Source organism: Danio aesculapii, chromosome 8, assembly GCF_903798145.1.
Source record: "Danio aesculapii chromosome 8, fDanAes4.1, whole genome shotgun sequence".
NCBI classification, from domain to species: domain Eukaryota; kingdom Metazoa; phylum Chordata; class Actinopteri; order Cypriniformes; family Danionidae; genus Danio; species Danio aesculapii.
In genome coordinates, this window is record NC_079442.1 from 17,728,384 (window position 1) to 17,749,883 (window position 21,500).

At 37.0% G+C, this 21,500-nt stretch overlaps 1 protein-coding gene across 3 annotated transcripts in view; it reads right to left on the reverse strand.

Annotated features, from left to right (window-relative positions):
- Window positions 1-14,076: 14,076 nt before the first annotated feature.
- Window positions 14,077-21,500, reverse strand: part of adgrd1 (adhesion G protein-coupled receptor D1) — a 130,703-nt gene continuing 123,279 nt past the window's right edge. For all 3 annotated transcript variants that reach the window (XM_056463332.1, XM_056463331.1, XM_056463330.1), the window contains 2 exons: window positions 18,992-19,084; window positions 14,077-16,729 (listed from right to left, as the gene is read on the reverse strand). In XM_056463332.1, coding sequence (XP_056319307.1) covers window positions 16,634-16,729; window positions 18,992-19,084 — 189 coding nt within the window. In that variant the 3' untranslated portion in view covers window positions 14,077-16,633. The remainder of the gene's footprint in view (window positions 16,730-18,991; window positions 19,085-21,500) is intronic.

Genomic DNA, 21,500 nt, shown 5'->3' on the forward strand with positions numbered 1-21,500 from the left:
GAAAGGGCTATCAAGGGAAGATAAGAAGTTCATGGACATTGTGGAAAGATCTATAACACTCAAGGGCAACCATTATCAGATGAAATTGCCTCTTAAGAAAGACGTGCATCTGCCCAATAACTTTGCTGTGGCAAAACAAAGGCTAACCAGTCTAAAAAGGAAGTTTCTGCAGAACGAACATTTCTTCAAAGAGTACAGTAATAAAGTCAATGAAATGTTACTTAAAGGCTATGCAGAGAAAGTACCTACCCAGCAGTTAAGTGGAAGCAGCGGCAAAGTCTGGTACATTCCTCACCACGGAATATATCATCCCAGGAAGAAAAGTCTGCGTGTGGTATTTGACTGTTCTGCGTCATTTAAAGGAACATCATTAAATGAACAGCTCCTACAAGGTCCCAACTTCAATAACACACTGATTGGGGTCCTTCTTAGGTTTCGGCAAGAACCTGTGGCATTCATGGGGGATGTGCAAGCAATGTATTATCAAGTTAAAGTTCCAGAGGAGGACCGAGACCTTCTGAGGTTCTTGTGGTGGCCCGAGGGAGATCTCACGAAAGATGTGTCAGAGTTTCGTATGACTGTCCATTTGTTTGGTGCCGTATCATCTCCAAGTTGTGCCATCTTTGCACTGAGGAAAACAGCTGATGACAATCAGGCTGAATTTCCAGTAGAAATTACACAAACTGTTAAAGAAAACTTCTATGTAGACGACTGTTTAAAGAGCGTGGAATCTGAGCAGGAAGCCGTAACGATGATCAAACATCTGACCATGCTCTGTCAAAAAGGAGGATTTACCTTGACAAAGTGGGTAAGCAACAGTTGCTCCGTACTGCAAGCCATGCCACAGGAATATAGAGCTAAGGGTGTGAAAGAGCTTGATATGGACAGAGATGAACTTCCCATGGAAAGAGCCCTCGGACTACAGTGGTGTGTTCAGAATGACACATTTACATTTAAAATGGTAGCTTGCCAAAGGTCCTGCACTAGACGTGGAATGTTATCTGTTTCTAGCTCAGTGTATGACCCACTTGGCTTCCTGGCACCAATTTTACTACCTGCTAAGATAATGCTGCAAGAATTGTGCAGAAGAAACTATGGATGGGATGAAACAGTACCTCAAGAGCTACTGCACCGCTGGACAAGATGGAAAGAGGAGTTGGAAATGCTGTCTAACTTTCAAATTAATAGATGCATCAAGCCCAAAGACTTTGGAACTGTCATACATGCCCAGCTTCATCATTTCTCAGATGCTAGCGAACTAGGATATGGGGCAGTTACTTATCTCAGGATGCAAAATAGCAAAAATGTCATCCACGTTGCATTCGTGATGGGCAAAGCCAGAGTTACACCTTTAAAGGCTGTTACCATTCCCCGTCTAGAGTTAACAGCTGCACTTCTCGCCGTTCGTATGGACCTGATGTTGAAGACAGAGGTGCAAGTTCCACTAAAAGAATCAATATTCTGGACCGATAGCACATCTGTGCTTAAGTATATAAATAACGAGGACAGACGTTTTCACACCTTTGTGGCTAATAGGGTCACCATTATAAGAGAAGCAACAACAACTTTACAATGGCGGTACGTTCGTTCCAAGGAAAACCCAGCAGATGATGCATCTAGAGGTCTGAGGGTTGGAGACTTCATTGATCACAATAGGTGGATAGAAGGTCCAAGCTTCTTGCATAAGTCAGAAGAGGATTGGCCAGCTGATAGAACTGATATGATGATCAAAACCGACGACCCGGAAATCAAAAGGGAAGTTCTAGTGAACGCAGTTAGTGTAATTGACCCATCAAATAGTACCAGCCGTTTAATTGCATACTTCTCAGAGTGGAAGAAATTGAGGGTAGCTGTAGCTTGGCTTCTTAAGTATAAGAAAATGCTTCAGAAACGGTCTCACAAGAGGAAAGAGTCTGAGATGACCTATGAGAATATGCAGAGTCTTTCAGTGCATGAAAGGTGCACTTTGTCTATTGAAGACATAAGCGAGGCAGAGCTTGCCATTATACACTTTTGTCAACAGCAACGATTTAATGAGGAACTTGCCACCTTGTCAGCTGGAAAAAGAACTGTGAGTAAGCAAAGCCCTCTGTACAAATTGGATCCATGCTTGGATAACGGACTTCTAAGAGTCGGTGGGCGACTAGCCAGAGGTTCATTACCAGAGGAAGCTAAGCATCCACTAATTTTGTCCAAAGACCAACATATAGCTACTCTCCTTCTGCGAGATATTCATGAACGGCTCGGCCATAGTGGTCGAAACCACATTCTATCCACACTGCGAAGGAAATACTGGATTACAGGCGCTAATTCGGCAGTAAGAAAGATAATGTCTGACTGTTGTCTTTGCAGAAGACAAAATGGACGGATGATGCTACAGAAGATGGCAGACTTGCCCATGGAGAGAATTCTTCCTGACAAACCACCATTCACCAACACAGGGGTCGACTACTTCGGACCTATAGAAGTGAAGAAAGGACGAGGCACAGCCAAGCGATATGGCGTAATATTCACCTGCCTGTCTAGCAGAGCAGTTCACCTTGAAATAGCCAACTCATTGAATACAGATGCATGCATTAATGCAATACGTCGGTTTGTCTGTAGAAGAGGTCAAGTTGTTCATTTACAGTCTGACAATGGTACCAATTTTAAAGGAGCAGAGAAGGAACTCAGAGAGGCACTCTTAACCTTGAATCAGACAAATATTGGAGGAATGCTACAACAAAAGGGCATTAAGTGGAGCTTCAACCCTCCTGCAGCGTCGCACTATGGTGGTGTTTGGGAGCGTATGATTCGCATGGTAAGACGAATTCTCTCTTCAGTCCTTCATCAACAAAAATTGGACGATGATGGACTCCAAACAGTAATATGCGAAGTTGAAGCTATCTTAAACGACCGGCCCATCACTAAGTTATCTGATGATCCAAATGATCTAGAACCTCTGACACCTAATCATATCCTTCTCATGAAAGGTAAGCCGTCTTTACCACCAGGGCTATTTGAACACCATGATTTGTACATTAGAAAGCGATGGAGGCAAGTTCAGTACATATCTGATCTATTTTGGAAACGGTGGATTCGCGAATACCTGCCATTATTGCAAGAGAGGCAGAAATGGAACGAACAGAGAAAAAATCTTAAACCAGGAGATATAGTGATTATTATGGATCCTACAGCACCACGAAGCTCATGGCCCCTCGCAAGAGTGTTGGAAGCATTTTGTGACAAGAAAAGGATTGTGCGCTCAGTGCGGCTTCAGACCAAAAGTAGCATCATAGAACGGCCTGTGACTAAACTCTGCCTATTGCAAGAATCAGTCTAGCGTCTCTGTTATTAAAGTGCCCCACTGGGCTCTTGTGTATTTGATGTATTGTGTATGTGCACCCATTATCGCTTAATGTTCTTTTATGGCTCCTTAATATTATAATTGGGAATTGTTACATTTGTATACAATTAGGGGCCGGGATGTAGGAGCCATTTGGCAACTGTCAATTGCTCCACTAGGTGGTGCTCTTTAAACAGGCTTTATAAGTGGGAACGAATATTCAGGTAACAGGTGTTGCTAGACGGAAGGGAGCACATACAGTTTTGACCACACACACACACACACACACACACATACATTCATACACACACAAAAACGAACGCATACACATTCATTCACGCTTTAGCGTGACGGTTTGTTTTGTTGGTCTGTACGTCACGATATGAGGCAGAGTTTGATGTACAAACGGAAACATACTTGGAAGGAAATTTGTGAACTATTGGAGTTTGCAACTGCAATAAACCTAAATACTCATGGAAACAAGTAAGACTGTTCATTTTGTATACACCATCAAACGAAGGACAGTGTGCGTCATCTGGGTGCCTGTCTAACAACATCTCAGGGACTTCAAGCAATAGGCTTAGCCTCTACAGCCTGGATAAAAATATAATTTGTATAAATGTAAATAAATGGAGGATGACTTAAAATTTGTTGTTAACTCATTTATTGTTCTTCACAATAACAAAACTGGTACATCAAAACACAAGGTACGCAGTTATTACTTGAACTGAATAACCCTTTAAAGAACTGAAACGAGTGCTTTTGATCAAAGTTAAACATTAGGTCAATCAGTAGTTTGAGCTGAATAGAAATTTCCCCCACAAATTTAATGTGCCTTACTATTTATATGCCATCAAGTTTTTCTAAACCTCTATGGGGTTATTTTTTCTCTTAACACTAATAAAGATATGATGAAGGCTGAAAATCTGTAACCACTGACTCCATAGTAGGAAAACCAACAAATACAATGGAAGTCAATGGTTACAGGTTTTCAGCTTTCATCATAATATCTGTATTTGTGTTCAACATATCTTAATATTTGGGTGTATTCATTTAATGTTTATTTGTTGTTCTCTGTGCACTCAGTGTATTTGACTAAATAAAATCATAATAGTAGTTACATGTTTCGTTCTGTTGCTTTCATTACATTTATTATTCATATTTGTAAAATACTGTGGATACAAACATCTTTCTAATAGTTTGTTAATGTAAATATTAGATGTAACTAATGAAATAAAATGAAAAACTGCAATAAATAATTAAAAATACTTACTGTGGTTTAATGGTGTTTAAACTAAAACAACGTATATTAAGACATTGATGATATACAGTATGACATGCCAGCAATGGGTAGGCGGCAGCGCGCTCCGTTGGTTTGCAATTAGTTTAAACGGATCTATATCCTGAATGTAAGACAGTTTATCAAAATGACGATCTCTGGCATCTTTGTTTAGTTTATTGCGGTCCTGTGTACTCTCGATTTTCTTGTACTTCTCTAGCTTGACCTTTTTTTTGGCATGGATCTCTCGCGTTATTATGTGTCTCTCAAGTTGTCTCGGGAAGCGATACCACCAAAATGGCGCAGGTGTGACGTCACACACAACAAACGCACGTGACTGACAAAGACCGATTGAACCTCAGATTCAGGAGTAACAGCGCGGTTTTCGTCCGGGCCACAAACATTGGACATACTCTATACCAAGGGGTTACCAATCGGAGGTCCGGTGCAGGGTTTAGCTCCAACTTGCCTCAACACACCTGCCTGGGTGTTTCAAGTATACCTAGTAAGACCTTGATTAGCTTGTTAAGGCGTGTTTGATTAGGTTTGGAGCTAAAATCTGCAGGACACCGGGCCTCCAGGAACAAGTTTGTTAATTCCTGATCTATACCCTCTCTAGCATGCTCAAGGGTTCGTTGGAGTTTGCCTGTCCAGTCAACATAGAATGCACTGTGAACTTGTAGAAGGTTTTCGACTGTGTCCCTCGTGGAATTCTGTAGAAGGTGTTCTGGGTGTACAGGGTCAGATGTGATCTGTTAAGGGCTGCATGTCTCTGTATGACCAGAGCATAAGTTTGGTTTGCATTGTTGGCAAAAGTCAGACTTGTTCCTAGCACATGTTGAACTCTGGCAGGGCTGCTCTTTGTCACTGGTTCTGTTCATATTTTTTTATGGACAGAATTTCTAGGCACAGCCTTGGGCCAAAAGGGGTTTGATTTAAGAACCACAGGATTTCGTCTCTGATATTTGCAGATGATGATGTCCTCTCAGTTGACAGTTTACTGTTAAATGTAATGTAGCAGAGATGAAAATTGGTCTGAGGCCATGGGGCTCAACCAGAAAAAGGTGGCTTGTCATCTCTATATGTCGGAGGATAGTCCTTGCCCCAGGTGGAGGTATTCAAGTATCTTGTGGTTTTGTTCATGAGTGAGGCAGGGATTGAACATCAGATTGATAGATGAATTGGCAGCAGTAATGTGGCCAATATACTGGTCTGTTGTAATGAAGAAAGAGATGAGGTGAAAGCCAAAGCTCTCAATTTACTGGCCAATCTACGTTCCTACTCTCACCTATGGTCGATCATTAGGTCATGACCAAAAGGACAAGATCTTTGATACAAGTAACCAAAATGAGTTTCCTTCACAGGGTGACAGGGTGCTTAGAGATAGGGTGAGGAGCTCTGTAACCCGAGAGGAACTTCGAGAGAACTGAGATGGCTCAGGCATCTGTTTTGGATGCCTCCTGAATGCCTACATAGGGAGACATTCTGCATTTGTCCAATGACTATGTCTCTCAGCTTGCCTGGGAGAACCTATAGATGAATTGAGATGGATGGATGAATGGATGGATGTGAATGGATGTGGATAGATGGATGGTTGTGGATGAATGGATGGATGGATGGATGGCAACACCCAAATCTCTGGAAGCAAGTGAGACTTTGTAAATCAAGTTTTTATGAACATCCGCTAGCCAATAAAGATGTGTAATGTGTATGAGGAATAATCTGAATTTTCAATGAATGAGAGTCTCTACATTTCCTGTGAGACAATAGGTTTGTGAGATATATAACTAGTTAGAAGTTTTCAATGCTCTACCTAATGGGAAGAAATTGGACATTTCTTCCCTAATGGGAAAAAAATGAACATAAGGAGTTCATTAAATAACAGACAGCATTGCCAATGATCCACTTGAGAACCAGCAATCATATCATGTTGTTTTTCACTAAATCAGAATAAGGAGTGCTGGTCATTGTCTTCTCCTTTGGATGTCACATACTGGTTTGCATCACCCTATTCATCGTCTTGAATGAATACGACCATTATAATCACTCTGCATGGGTTATTATATCATTCATAATAGTAAATTGAACATTTGGCATGTAAACACCTCCACCCTATACCTAATGATATATGATATTGGTGGATCATGATTCATATTTTTGCTCCCTTTTTGCCCATAAAATACGTGCAGCTGATAAGCGGGACTTATTTCAATCGGACACATGAAAAAGCCGCCTGGGACGCTCATCAGTCATTTGCAATGAAAGTAGTCAATGAATCCACATAATCTGCTTTTGTATCTCAACTGTACTCCACCCGGTCACGCTGTAATCTGCCAAATCTATAAGCCATGGTGCATGTAAGAGGTTTTAAATGTGTGAGGAGGAGGATCACTACCTCTGACATGAGCCATGATGACACTTCCTGCAGGACAAACGTCATTCTGTCTTGGCAAAAACAGGCAAAATTTCAAGTCTGTTTGTTTTTCCAATTGTAGTCTGTGATTTTCTCTTTCTCACTCATTTGTTTACCACACAAAGTTTATGCTTTTTATTCAAGAAGGATGCATTAAATTGATCAAAAGTGACATTTATAATATATTGTAACAAAGAATTTGCTCATATGTGACACTGGACTATAAAACCAGTTGTAAGAGTGTTTTTTATTTTGATTTCAAAAATCTAAACAATTGAATAAATAAGGTTAATAGATCAATATTTGGCTCAGATCTAGCATCTGAGATAGTCACCATTAAAGTAGTCCAAACAAAGTCCTTAGAACCTCAAAATGACCAATGTGTCAGATCTACAATCTCAAGACATGCACAATCTCAATTCAACAACAATTATACTCTAACATATGTCACTAATTGTGTCATACATAAAGATGGGTTATCCTGATTGGTTAAAACAGACATTTCCACACATGTGCATACAATTGCGAACAGTATCTCCAATGATTACTTAAGGGTCAAGCATTCTGTCACGATCACCAGCAATCTAGCATTTGCAGAACTACACATCTGCCACTTTAATGGACTACAGCTCCCAATTTGCACCACACACACACACACCAGTTCCAGTTCTCTCCCTGATTACACACATACACACAGTTGGAAGTTCATGATGGACTAATCTGATGGGTAAGAAATATGAAGTGTTTCCTTGTCTTGCCTGCCGTGTTTCTTGAGCTTTGCTTTGTGTATTGTTGTTTTGCCACCTGTCCCGACTATTCGCCTGTACTTTGACTATGTTTTTGGATTATCTGCATGCTCCTGTCTGTCCCTGTTTTGACCTTGGCCTGCCTGAAGATTCTCCTAATAAAATCTCTGTTGTACTCATTACACATACAAAGGTCAAACATAAGATTAGGATATTTCTGTGGTCAGGATGACCAGAGGTGAAATTCAGCTCCAGCCTTCTTATACTAGATTCTATATATAAATAAGAATACTTATCTAATTCAAGGAAGTCTTGTTTTATAGCAGGCATCTTATCAGAACGGTACAATAAACATCTTTCCACTGGCAGCTAACTAAACATTGAAAGTGTCTTTCATAAAATAGAATCTTAAAATAATTCATTATTTAACACACAGTAAAATTCACATGTTGTGACGGCTGTTCAAGTAGCATCAAACATCCAGTTCCACATGAGAGGTCTCAGTGCCATCTTGAATGGGTCTAAAGATCTGAGAGCATGTAACAGCATACAGAAAAAGCAATGATACACATATCATTTGATACATTTGCTGTATGAAATTTATAAAATGTCTTCACGACACATAATCTTCTTGGCATAAAAGAACATTTCTGTCATTTTGACCTAAACAATAGCCTATTTAATTATATATCGCCAAAGTATATATTCCAGTGTAGCATAAGACTGGCGTTGTACTCCAGGGTCACATATTTTAATTAACTACAGTTTTTTTTTTACAAATCTCATACAAAAAATAATGAACAACATGAAATAGGAAATATTATATAACATATAATAAGCATTATATATCACCATGTTGTAGCTGTGTGAACTATTCTAGCTGAGAAATATTGTAGCTGTGTGATATACTGTAGCTCTATCATCATTCATTCTTCAGCACAGTTTTAAACTCATAATTTGATAACTTAATAATTTGTTTAAATGTCGCTGTGGAAATCAATCATTCAATCATCAATCAATTATCAGTGACAACATTTGTTGCATCTTGTTGAAAGTAAAACTAAAGTCATTGTTTTGTTGTGAAGGCTTTATGTTTCTATAAATTCTGAGAATTGAACTAATGATATGTATTTATTTGCTAAAGCTAGCATATTAAAAAGAACAGCATATGCTCGGCCATGACATAAAAAGTAACTTTACTCCACAACAACTACACAAATGTATCTACTAACCATTCAGGAACATCCTGGTTTAGTCTAGAAGTTGTAACATGTATATGTAAGGCTGCTCTCCACCACAGGTCATTTCTGTCATTTTCAGATTCACTTGTTTTGTTGTTTCTGTCATAATAGTGTGTAAAGGCACCAGCACCATCTTCTGCAAAAACAGCAGCTCACTTGCATTTATGTTGTGTTTTTGGTCGCACTCAAATTTGACAATTGTGAATGGACTCCATGGACAAACAAAATGTCATCTAAATAAACAATAAACATTAGAGGACTCACACTGAGGATACTGTCTTATATAAAAACAGAAAACACAAGTGACAACCTCATATATTTCATTCACATGGTGAATAAAGTCAGAATTGTAAAAAAAATTGGTAGGAATTTTTATCATGAAAATCTTTTTTTAAAATAAATTTTATGTCTGCTCATAGATTTCTGTATGATTATTGAGCTTATTTCTATGATGTGAACGAGCAGCCATGGAAACTTATTGGCTCAACACTTCTGGTCTCATTCACTTGTATTCATTTTAGTCATAAAAACGGCTCATTATGCTGCAAACAGGTATTTTCTTGTAATATTATTCTTATTTTTATGTACATTCATAAACAGAGCAAACAGAGCAAATAGATTGGCTGTTCATTGTCATTTGTTATTAGTCATTTTCCCAGGCAAAGGAATTGGAAGTCCTAAAAGTTTTGCAAACCCATTTTTTGTAGCAAATATGAAAGAGATTTAAAGTTACTTACAATTCCAGATTCACTTAGAAAGCACTTTGAACAAATACAATTTTCACGACCTTTAATATGTATAATCTATTAAATCTCTAAATTGCTGTTATCACTTTTTTTTTGTTATCATCTTTTATCACTTTCAATTTCTTTATCTGTTATATCGTTCCTCAGATCAGATTACCCATTGGTATTTCTTTGCTTTTTGTTTTGTTTTTTGTTCTTGTTTTTTTTTCTTTGTTTTTTTTTTCTTGATTTTTTTATTAAATGTACCATTTTAAACAATATAATGATTATTATTGTAAATGGTGTGTACAAAATGTATCTACTTATCTGTTATACAATAAATGTTAAAAGAAAAAGCCATTTTTAGTCCTAAAGTTTTTAAGACTAAATGTTTTAGGCTAAAACAATTACATAAACGAGCTTACTTCTGCATTTTAATATACATTTTGGTAAATAAATCCATTATACATGCACAGTGGGTATGAAAATTATTCAGACTCCCTTAATTTTTTCAGTCTTCGTTATATTACAGCCATTTGCTAAAATCATTTAAGTTTAGGTTTTCCCCAATGTACACACAGCACTCCGTATTGACAGAAAAACAGAATTGTTGACATTTTTGCAGATTTATTAAAAAAGAAAAACTGAAATATCACATGGGCCTAAGTATTCAGACCCTTTGCTTAGTATTTAGTAGAAGCACGGTTTTGATCTAATAGAACCATGCGTCTATTTGGAAAAGATGCAAAAAAATTTTCACAGCTGGATTTGGGGATCCTCTGCCATTCCTCCTTGCAGGTCCTCTCGTTCTGTCTGGTTGAATGGTAAACATTGGTGGACAGCTATTTTTAGATCTCTCCAGAGACCCTCAATCGGGTTTAAGTCAGGACTCTGGCTGGGCCATTCAACAGTCAGAGTTGTTGTGAAGCCACTCCTTTGTTATTTAGCTGTGTGATTAGGGTCATTGTTTTGTTGGAAGGTAAACTAGAATTTTCTTGTAACCTTGGCTTTCCTAATCAAGTCCAATCAGTATAATCAAACACTGATGGACTCAAATGAAGTTGCAGAACCATCTCAAGGATGATCAGGAGAAGTGGACAGCACCCGAGTTAAATATATGAGTGTCACAGCAAAGAGTCTGAATACTTACGACCATGTGATGTTTCAGTTTTTCTTTTTTTAATAAATCTGCAAAAATGTCAACAATTCTGTGTTTTTCTGTGTGTACATTAATGAGGAAAACAGTGAACTTAAATGATTTTAGAAAATGGCTGCAATATAACATATACACAATATATAAGAGTGGAAAATTTAAGGGGTTCAGAACAGGGGCAATGCTAGACATAAAGCACTACTGGGGCACGCACCCCCTTCCCCAACTGGAAGCGGTGATATGCTAAGATCATTTAGAAAATCTATTGCATGAATATTAATTTAATTTGAATGAAATTCTATAGACGATTCACTATATACAAAAAAAGATGTTTTATAGAATTATCTGTTGGCTTATACTTGACACATGGTAGAGAATTAGGTTTATTAAGTCTTTACCTCCCTGACTCGTCATCCCTCCTTTTTGCTTCATACAAAAAAATCTATCAGGAGGCATGTTTAGTAAGATCACCATCATAATATTTAAACTTTAGTTTTGTCGACTTGCAAAACAAAAAAGGCTGTTACGGCGGTTTTGCAACGCATGAGCGGCGTGTGAGCAGCAAGTTTTTTTGGCGTGCATGTTAACTACCGGGACTCGCACTGGGAGAAGAGCAGAGTGTGCGAGAGGCGCGCGGGTTCTCTGTGCACACACGGAGATGCATCAGTTTGCTTTTTGATTAAACACATTGCTTTTACCAGCGTTGGTTCAGTTGCACATAGAGAATAACGTCTTTATTTCGGAATTACCACTCTTAATAAATACACTTGCATATGAAGTAAATCATATGTCAAAGCATTTATTGGGGCACTGGCGAAATTGGGTCTAGCGATGCCACTGGTTCAGATTACTTTCCGTATCCACTGTATATACATGTATATATTCAAAATATATAAAATGAACCTGTAATGTAAAGTGACGCTGGACAAGGAAGGTGCGGATCCAGGCAAGCAATGGTCAACACAGGGGCAAACAGATGTATATAGGCAAATCCAGAGTCGTAGTCCAATATCAGGCGAGAGGTCAAAAAGGCAGGCAGCAGACAGGAATAAACAAACAAAACAAAGCAAGGTTCAAACACTGAAGGGAAGGCAAGGCAAGGAAACCGCATTGTAATGTTCACTAACAGTAACAAGACTCAGCAACATCTGTCTTCTTCTTCATCAATTTATTGGTGGTTGACAAACAACAGAATGGTGTGTTTCAGCCACCAACTGGTATGGATCACTCAGCAACATCTGTGTGTTGGTGTGTTGACTTTATAGTCCATGTAATCAATTCATGAGCGGCTTTTTTTGTGAGTGTCTGCAATCAGACAGGATCTAGGGCAGGTGTGTGAGTGGTGCATGACTGGATCTTGTAGTTCTTTTGCTGGCAGATTTGTAGTTCTCCAGTGATCTGCATGGACTAGATCGCTGGTGACTGTGACAGAACCACAGAAAATGCAAATAAAGTCTGTACTGTAGGTCCTCTTTAGTTATAAAGATTAATATTTGGATTTTATTGACACCCTTGTTAAAGAGATTTATAAGAAAAAAGCACACAAATATGTTTGCTCTACAACTCATGCTTGTCATATCACAGTACCGTTTGTAGACTTAAATAAAGTTTTATTTTACATAAACAACAACAACAAAAAAGAAAGGTGAAAAAATATTTAGCAATAAAAGTGAACAAACCAAAAAAACAGAATAAAAAAAGATTTCACAGAAAGGTTTCTCACATTACAAACTTAAGATCAACACTCTTTACTGCATTTTGTAGAACTAAGGCACATTATATATGTTATATAGTCTTCTCACAACACTCCATTTGTGTTCACAATGGTGCTATTTAATACTTGTAAAGATTGTGTATCATGAAAATGTAAAGTCCAATCATATACTGTCTACGGTTCTGCAAGAAATAACATTCATATGAGAAAAAAATGAAGGAAAGAATCACATGAATTGGTTTAAGACACTAATATGAGAGGCACAGCATTAACACAATTACTTTCAAACATTAAATAACAAACATGTACGAATTGCATTTGGTCTTTTAACTGATTTTAGAAGAAACCATACCTTCTGCAATTTGTTCGTCCACTCATAAAAGATAAACAATAGCTGAATTAGCTATAATGTTGAAAAACAGTGTTGTGGTACTGAATAAGAGGATCTTTTAAGCAGTATCACATCTCTGATGGAACACGAAGACAACAATAATTTAAAAGTATATGTGGTCACATGTTAATAATACACTGACCTGTCTTGGTGCCATTAAACTTGATTATGACAGCACAATTACAGACACTGCATGGCTAACTTTGTCACATACTGGCTTTTAGCATCACTTGATGATGTTATGTACATTATCACAATGAAATGATGCAGACACATGATTTGGCACTTGAATAGGGTACAATTAGGTATTTAGTTGTGGTATAATAGCCACATTTACCATCTTTTTGTTCTAATATTATTAAATGCGCTGTTATATAACACAAAATCAGCTTAGCATAGTGAGCTTAAAATGACTGTTGGCCTTTTTCACCTCAGAGGTCTTGACCTTCTTAACAAAGCTGTATGGTAGTTTTATTTTATATTTACTAGTAATTTTAATATTAGTACTTTTGTCATGAATTCATGTTAATCATCAAAACACACCTTATTATCTGTATCCTATAGTTTTTAGATTATATTCTGCATACTATAGTATCCTATAGTACATTTGAACTTTTTCTACAGTAAAGCATGAAGACATAAATAAGCGTAGTTCATTTTTTGTCATTGTTACACCTGTGTCACAGTGTTTGTTGTATCTTTCAATGTTTGCTATTCAACCCCATTACACATTGGATGAAAAGTAAATGACATTTTTCAGTAATTTATGGATTTTTAACCACAAAACAAAAGTTGGTCTCAAACTAATCAGTCCTTCATGTATGATTGCTTAATTTCAAACTATTTTACTGATTTTATAATATACAGTGATAAGCCAAAACCATGTAACCATTCACAGTCAATATTAAAGATAACTTTCTAACATATCAGAATATCCATAAAGTTTTTTTGCTTTAAAATAAGAACATTACCTCAATCTGTTTTTTACAGTTTTTTACAGTCTCAAATTGTAAAATGGCAAACTTAAATTAAAAAAATATATATTTTAATGGAATTGTGTTCATACCTTTTCAAAAACAAGACCTTTAATTAAAGATTTATTAAAGATATGTAAAACAACATTTTGAACAGTATTTAAGGACATTTAGTTTTGAAAATATTGACATAAAAAGAATAATAATACCCGAATAATACCTTCAACTTCAAGTCTAATTTTTGATCTTTTTTGTGTGTTTACTAAGTGAAATAAACATTTACATGAAATATCTAATTTCTGTGTTATTTGTAATTTCACTAATGAAAAAATAAATTTTGTGTCTGTCTTTATGTTCTGGTCAACTCTCCTACATCAGTTATTGTTGTAGTGATTGTTTATTTGTCAACTCTGTTATTGTGATTGTTCATCCTGATCTCATGAGGAAGCGTAACTATTTCACGTTTTGTTACTTTAGTGGCTGATTCTAGTTTAATTGTACGAAAGTGTTCGATTTTAAAAAAGGAGGCGTGGCACCCAACCCTGCCTCTAAACCCAACTGTCATTGTGGGATGAGTAAATCGTACTAAATTGTACAAATTCATAGCAATTAGCCACTAAATAAAGTTACGAACTGCAGTAACATCATTTTGGATCGTTCAGTAAATTTCTGAAAACTACAACAATTTCGCTAGAGTGCAGTGAGTGCACTATTCTGTGCTTCTGAATGGCTGCATTTAAATTTCTGTCGTGTTTCGTCTGGTGCAAACAGCCAAATTGCTTATCACGGCAAATCTTGTCACGTAGCGTGTCTTTAGGACACAGGATTACAATATAACCTGCTCACCTAATGTTTACATTCGTAATATTTATATAATTTGATAATTAATAACCACCTTATGTGGAACTCTGAATCTGTGTCACATTTCGGAGTCTGCTTCTGTCCACTGGAGGTCACATTTCAGTCATGTATGCATGCTTTGAGAGTCTTCCTGACTAAATGAATGAAATACGCTGTCTTCCATGAAGGCTACTCAGGGTGCTGGAATATAATTGGCTAAAGTGGCAGTGGACTCCTGATCTCATGAGGAAGCGTAAGTATTTCACGTTTTGTTACTTTAGTGGCTAATTCTAGTTCAATCGTACCAAAGTGTTCGATTTTAAAAAAGGAGGCGTGGCACCCAACCCTGCCTCTAAACCCAACTGTCATTGTGGGATGAGTAAATCGTACTAAATTGTACAAATTCATAGCAATTAGCCACTAAATAAAAAAGTTACGAACTGCAGTGACATCATTTTAGATCGTTCAGTGAATTTCTGAAAACTACAACTATTTCGCTAGAGTGCAGTGAGTGCACTATTCTGTGCTTCTGAATGGCTGCATTTAAATTTCTGTCGTGTTTCGTCTGGTGCAAACAGGCAAATTGCTTATCACGGCAAATCTTGTCACGTAGCGTGTCTTTAGGACACAGGATTACAATATAAGCTGCTCACCTAATGTTTACATTCGTAATATTTATATTATTTGATAATTAATAACCACCTTATGTGGAACTCTGAATCTGTGTCACATTTCGGAGTCTGCTTCTGTCCACTGGAGGTCACATTTCAGTCATGTATGCATGCTTTGAGAGTCTTCCTGACTAAATGAATGAAATACGCTGTCTTCCATGAAGGCTACCCAGGGTGCTGGAATATAATTGGCTAAAGTGGCAGTGGACGGGTTAAAAAACTAAAACAAAGACAGCCATTCTGGCACATAATGCAGATGTTCAAAGCAGAATAACTGACGCACCAGTGACAGATTTTGTATCGTTGTTTCTGAGTGTGTATTGAAGCATTATTTCTTACATTAATAATGAATTCAGGCTACAGTAAATTATGCTTTGGTTGTGTATCATTCCAGTTCAAAGAAAAATTATGGAAAATGTTTGAAATGAGTCACACATTGACCTCCTAAGGCTGACATCATTGATTTTGTGAATGTTAATCACCTCTTTTGCCTGAACCGTTGTTGACAAGTATAATATTTCAGTCCCCAATTGTACCCAACTTGGTTACAATAAAGTGCCATTTACAATAAAAAAGAGAAATGTCACAATAATGAGGAATACCCGACAGAAATTCGCCAGTATTGCATTTCTCTTCCAGATCTAATTAAAAGCAATAGCAGGAACTGCAGTGCCAGATGGACAGGAATTAATCGAAGCCACTACTTCACTTCTTGAGTCCTTAAAGTGGAGACTCTCCAGACTGGAGGATTCGCCTCTTTAAAAGACGACCAAACAGTGGTCCAAATGTAGCGCAGGTCTGCAGTGTTGTCCAAACACTCCAAGCAAGGAAACACTGTTAAAGTACAGGTTCTTGTGTCTGAAAGAGATAGAGGATTCCTCAGCAGGCCACATTATTACCGAATGAAGAAAAAAAAGTCATATTCTCCTTCATCCCAACAACGGGCCTTGTGTCTTCAACCAAAGTTTACAATAGAGAGATCATCAGCAGGAGGAAATGACATCAGAGAACTTTGTGTTGTGAGTGCACTATTCTACCATTTGCTGCAAGTAACTAATTCATCATTTGGAGTCTGTTTACGATGCAATACTGCAAGGCACGTGTTTTTCTACAGGAAGCGCTGTGCTGTTGTCCTCCTGCACTCTTTTGGATCAGAATGTATTATACTGCTGACAGGTCTATGCGGTTGGCTGAGTTGGTGCTTTTGTCCCAAGTGTTCATCTTTGTGGGAGACATCCCTCCCTTGTTGCCGTTCATCTATGAAAGAGAAGAAGTTTAATACATGCTTTGATAACACATTCCCTGTAAAAAAAAAAAAAAAGAGTGTGCTTAAAGGGATAGTTCACCCCAAAATGAAAATTATGTTGGGAGTGGAGAGGCAAGGCTGATCAGGGTGACTTGTACTGAATTGTACTGTACTGTATATATTAATTGTAAGTGGTCCAAACGGATGTATCCAAAAACAGCAGCCCATCTGCATTGTGGTGTGTGTGTATGTGTGTGTGCGTATATATGAAGAGTTCAGATGCAAAAGCCTCTAAGTGCCGTCTAAAATGTTCTTCTAAAATAAATGAGCATGTAGGTTCAGTATACACACACACACACATGTACACACATACATTATGTCAAATTATTATTTTGGGTGCGATTATTCTTTGCCCTGCAACACACACACACACACACACACACACACACACACGCACACACACACACACACATATACACACACACACATATACATATATATATATATATATATATATATATATATATATATATATATATATATATATATATATATATATATATATATATATATATATATATATATATATATATATATATATATATTTATGGGCATAGATTAATTTTTGTAATCTAGATTAATCTCACTGTAATCTTGGAATTAATCTCACTGTAATCTTGGAATTAATCTAGATGAATCTAGATTAAAATGGCTCAGTTGAATTCTGCCGAAGGCATTTAGAATATGTAATATTCTACCCCATGTAATACATTATATGTAATATAATATATGTAATATAATACCCAAATAATGACTAAAAGTAAGTCTTTAAAAATGGGTTTCTCAAGCCAGGTGGCGCATTAGACCAGGGACTCATCTCCTGTTTCCAAAATGCATCACAAACTGCTTGAGAAACTGTTCTACTATGATGAAACTAAATTATGTTCATTACGATGTACTTGTGTTTACTAACTGTTTATTCAGGTAGGCCTAAACATGAATTTTGAACTGTAGGCCTAAATAAGCTCGAAACAGCGATTTTTGATTACCTTAATCTGAATAAAGTCATAACTGAACTAAACAGCAATGGAATTAAGACGTGGAGTATGCATATATTAGTGGCATTATTGAAGTAAACAAACTATTACCGCCATGTAGGATCCACACACGTGGCTGTCAGTAAAGAACCGCACACACACACACACACACACGCAAACACTCTCACACACACACACACACACACACACACACACACACACACACACACACACACACACAAACACACACACAGACAGACAGACATCGTGTTTCCATTTGGTGTGCATTATTAAATTCCATAACACTCTCACCAGTCCCTACTCCTTATTTACTTCTAATAGCCCAGTTTGTCACAGGGGCATAAATGAAATGTTCATGAGTGAATGTGAAACTGCCGAACTGCAGTTAAAGTCACCCAAAATTACAGGAAACACTTTTTTTTTAAATTAAAATAAATTATATTATTGTCATTTAAGGCAAAGAGACATGTTAATACGCAGCTGTCAATCAATTCGGTGGGTGGGGAAACCGCACTCCTACATTAAGTTGCGGTCGGCCTCAAAATGGTAGGGATTTGGATCCTATTTTAACGTCAGGAAATTTAAAAAAAGAGACTTATTGTCTTTATATCACTCCAATATGACCGTGGACACACTATACCTACACACAGTTCTGTCCAGCTTTAACAGCTTTTCATCATAGGTGCCCTTTAAAAACAATTAACACAATCTTAAAATCAGTCCTAAATGAAGAGAGAGCCAGTGGAGCAAGGCTATGACTTGGGTAATATGCTCACATTTTTAGTTCTAGTTAATAGCTGATCATCCAGCAAATAAACAAATTACAGTAGTATTGTCTTGATTGTGATAAATAACAAAAATTACAGTTTCAAACTCCTTACGGCGCTTGACTACAGTGAAACACTAATTAAACTACTGTAGTTTTGTTTTGTTAGTGTTTGAATTAGATTTGATCTTTTCTAATTACCTTTTCTGACTCGCACTTATCCAAATATATACAATAAATGAAAAAGAGGTCATACTTAATATTGTTTTAAATGATTAAAAACCTTGTTGACAAATGGGTATAACCAACTTAGTAGTAAAGTGGCAAATTATATAAAAAATATATATAGAGAATTCTAAATAAAGTGAACTAATTTGCACTTAAAGAAGGCCTACTAGAGTGGATTTAAAATCTCAAATGTGCAAATGAAAGTAACTGGAACTACTCACAATGTCCGAGTTGAATGGTTTGACATTGATGTTGCGGATTGAGCTGCTGGTTAAAGTCCACACTTTGGTTTTGTGTTTGAAAGCTGCCCTCACCTGTAGAGCAATATTAACATATGAAATCAGTTCACACATCATGCTTAACTAATTCAAACCTCAACAAAAAGGCTGTAATACGTTGAAACTGTTCCTACTACGCTCATTCACATAATGCAGTATAATTTTACCACCACTAGATGTCGATCGCACTTGCAGATGCAAAAAGACAACTCCATGCGCATATTATGGCAAGCTGTTTTAACATTTAATTTGTGCAACATGCTAGTTTATTTTCTATGGTACCAGCACTATTTTAAACATATTTTCCATTACGTTTTAGTGCTTATTTATAAGCTACTTGTGCTTATCTTGTGCTACTCTCTCAGCAATAAAGGTACTTGAGCTGTCACTGGGGTGGTACCCTTTCAAAAGGTAAGGTTTGTACCTAAAATGTCCATATTAATACCTTAAGGGTACATATTGGCACCTAAAGAGTACAAAAGTGTTATTCTTAAATTGTTTAGGTACTAATATATACTTTTGAGGTAGGCACGTACCTTTATTTCTGAGAGTGTGGTATCTCCTTAAAATATATCACCAGATTTTACAAGCAAGGAACTATTCTAACGAATTAAAAACATCTTGCCATTGACTTCTATGGGGATCTGTTATTACTATTGAAGGCTATTAAGTTATGAATAATTGACACTAGTAGTACATACTTTTATATACTTGTAGTCATTCATTAGGTAGTAATTATTTTCAGATACTAGTACCTATCATTGGATATTATTATTTAATAATTAGATACTAGAACTTATTACTAGTAGTAACCACTAGTTATTTATATGTACTACTGCTTATTTAATAGACTAGTATCTTTTGTTACTAGTACACTAGTAAACATAACTAGTCAGATCTAGTAGTCCATATTATAATACATACTACTGTAAGTCAAGAACTGAATGGTTTATATCTATGACAGATCTCTATAGAAGTAAATGGTAAAACATTTGAAATTGTAGCTAGAAACAAACTTAAAAAAATACTAGTCGGTAAATAATATAATACTATTATTTAATAAATAAGTATTAGGGTAACACTTTAGTTTAAAGAGCCTCTATTATGGGATTTTGAAAATGGCCTTCCATGAAGTGTGCAACACAGCTCTAATTAATGACATGAAAACATCCAACTGAGGGTTAAATCTGAAAATGTGCGTTGTTTAAAAATATAGATTTAAAACAAAAAATTATACTCAGAGACGTTTAAATGTTTCGTAGTTCATCCGAATCTTTTGCCTGTTCGAAACAATACAAAATATGAACTGCCGGATCCGGTAAAACGTGAACGTGCCTTTCCCTTCTGACACTAGCGGAGTGCAAGGGATCATGGGATTGATCATGATGCGAAGTTTACTATCACTGCGAAAAGGCCAGACATGCGGCTGTGGGGAATGAAGTTAATTTTCACAACACCACCACAGTATAGCCAACCGTGTGCTGTGTTTGCTCTTGTCATCTTTCTGATGATTGATACAATAAAAGCGTGGGATTCGCTGGCCGTTTGTTATTAAAGGAAGGATCAGCAAAGACTACTAATGTATGGGACTTTGTCAGTAACTGTTACACAGTTTATATGGGCCAGTTTCTTCTTCCTCCAGATTCTGTAAGTGTTTCTTCTTCCGACACAACTTGAAGTGTGATTAAAATGGTTGCCTCATAGTTTGCAATATATGTGTTTAATTGTGTGTTGTAACTTTTAATGGCTCCGTGCGACCTGTAATCACGTATCTATTATAGATCAGTGCTTGTAATGTATCTCTCAGGTTAAATCTATACAGGCTATTTCCCATATCATGTCCAAAACCACGTTGAAAATGTGACACATGCTTCTTCCTTTACAGATTTAAATGTGCTGACGCTGATGTGCACTTCTCAAAAAATCATGTAGCGTTGTGTAGCACAACCTCTGTGATTGGTCGGCTTGGTAGAGCTGACGAGTGTGGGTGAAGGTGAGAGCCGCACGAGCCCGATGCAGCGAGTGTTTACAAGTGTGGTGTCCCGTGAAGGAGCCTTAGATGGAGACTGTTGTTTTGGGTTTACCTTATGATTAAAGTTGTTGCACGTCTGCCGATTCCAGCCTCAAAATGTATGTTTTTAAACTTGAGCCACTTGTACATTAAGGTAGTGTTCAGAAAAAACAAAACACCAGCGAGGAAACTCGACACAGAGGAACATAAACACCTACTGCCAAGCTAGCGTTTCGGAAGTGCTATTGCAGAGCAACAGAAACAGCGCGCAGAAGTATAAATGCACAGCTACGGATATTGCATGCACCGTGGAATTCTTGATGCAGAAGTATAAACAAGGCTTTTATGAGGGGTTTGGGAACAAATTAATCGCTGAACGAATCATATGGGAGTCGTTGGGATAATTAGGAAAAAATAAATGCATATTTTATGGCAATAAAA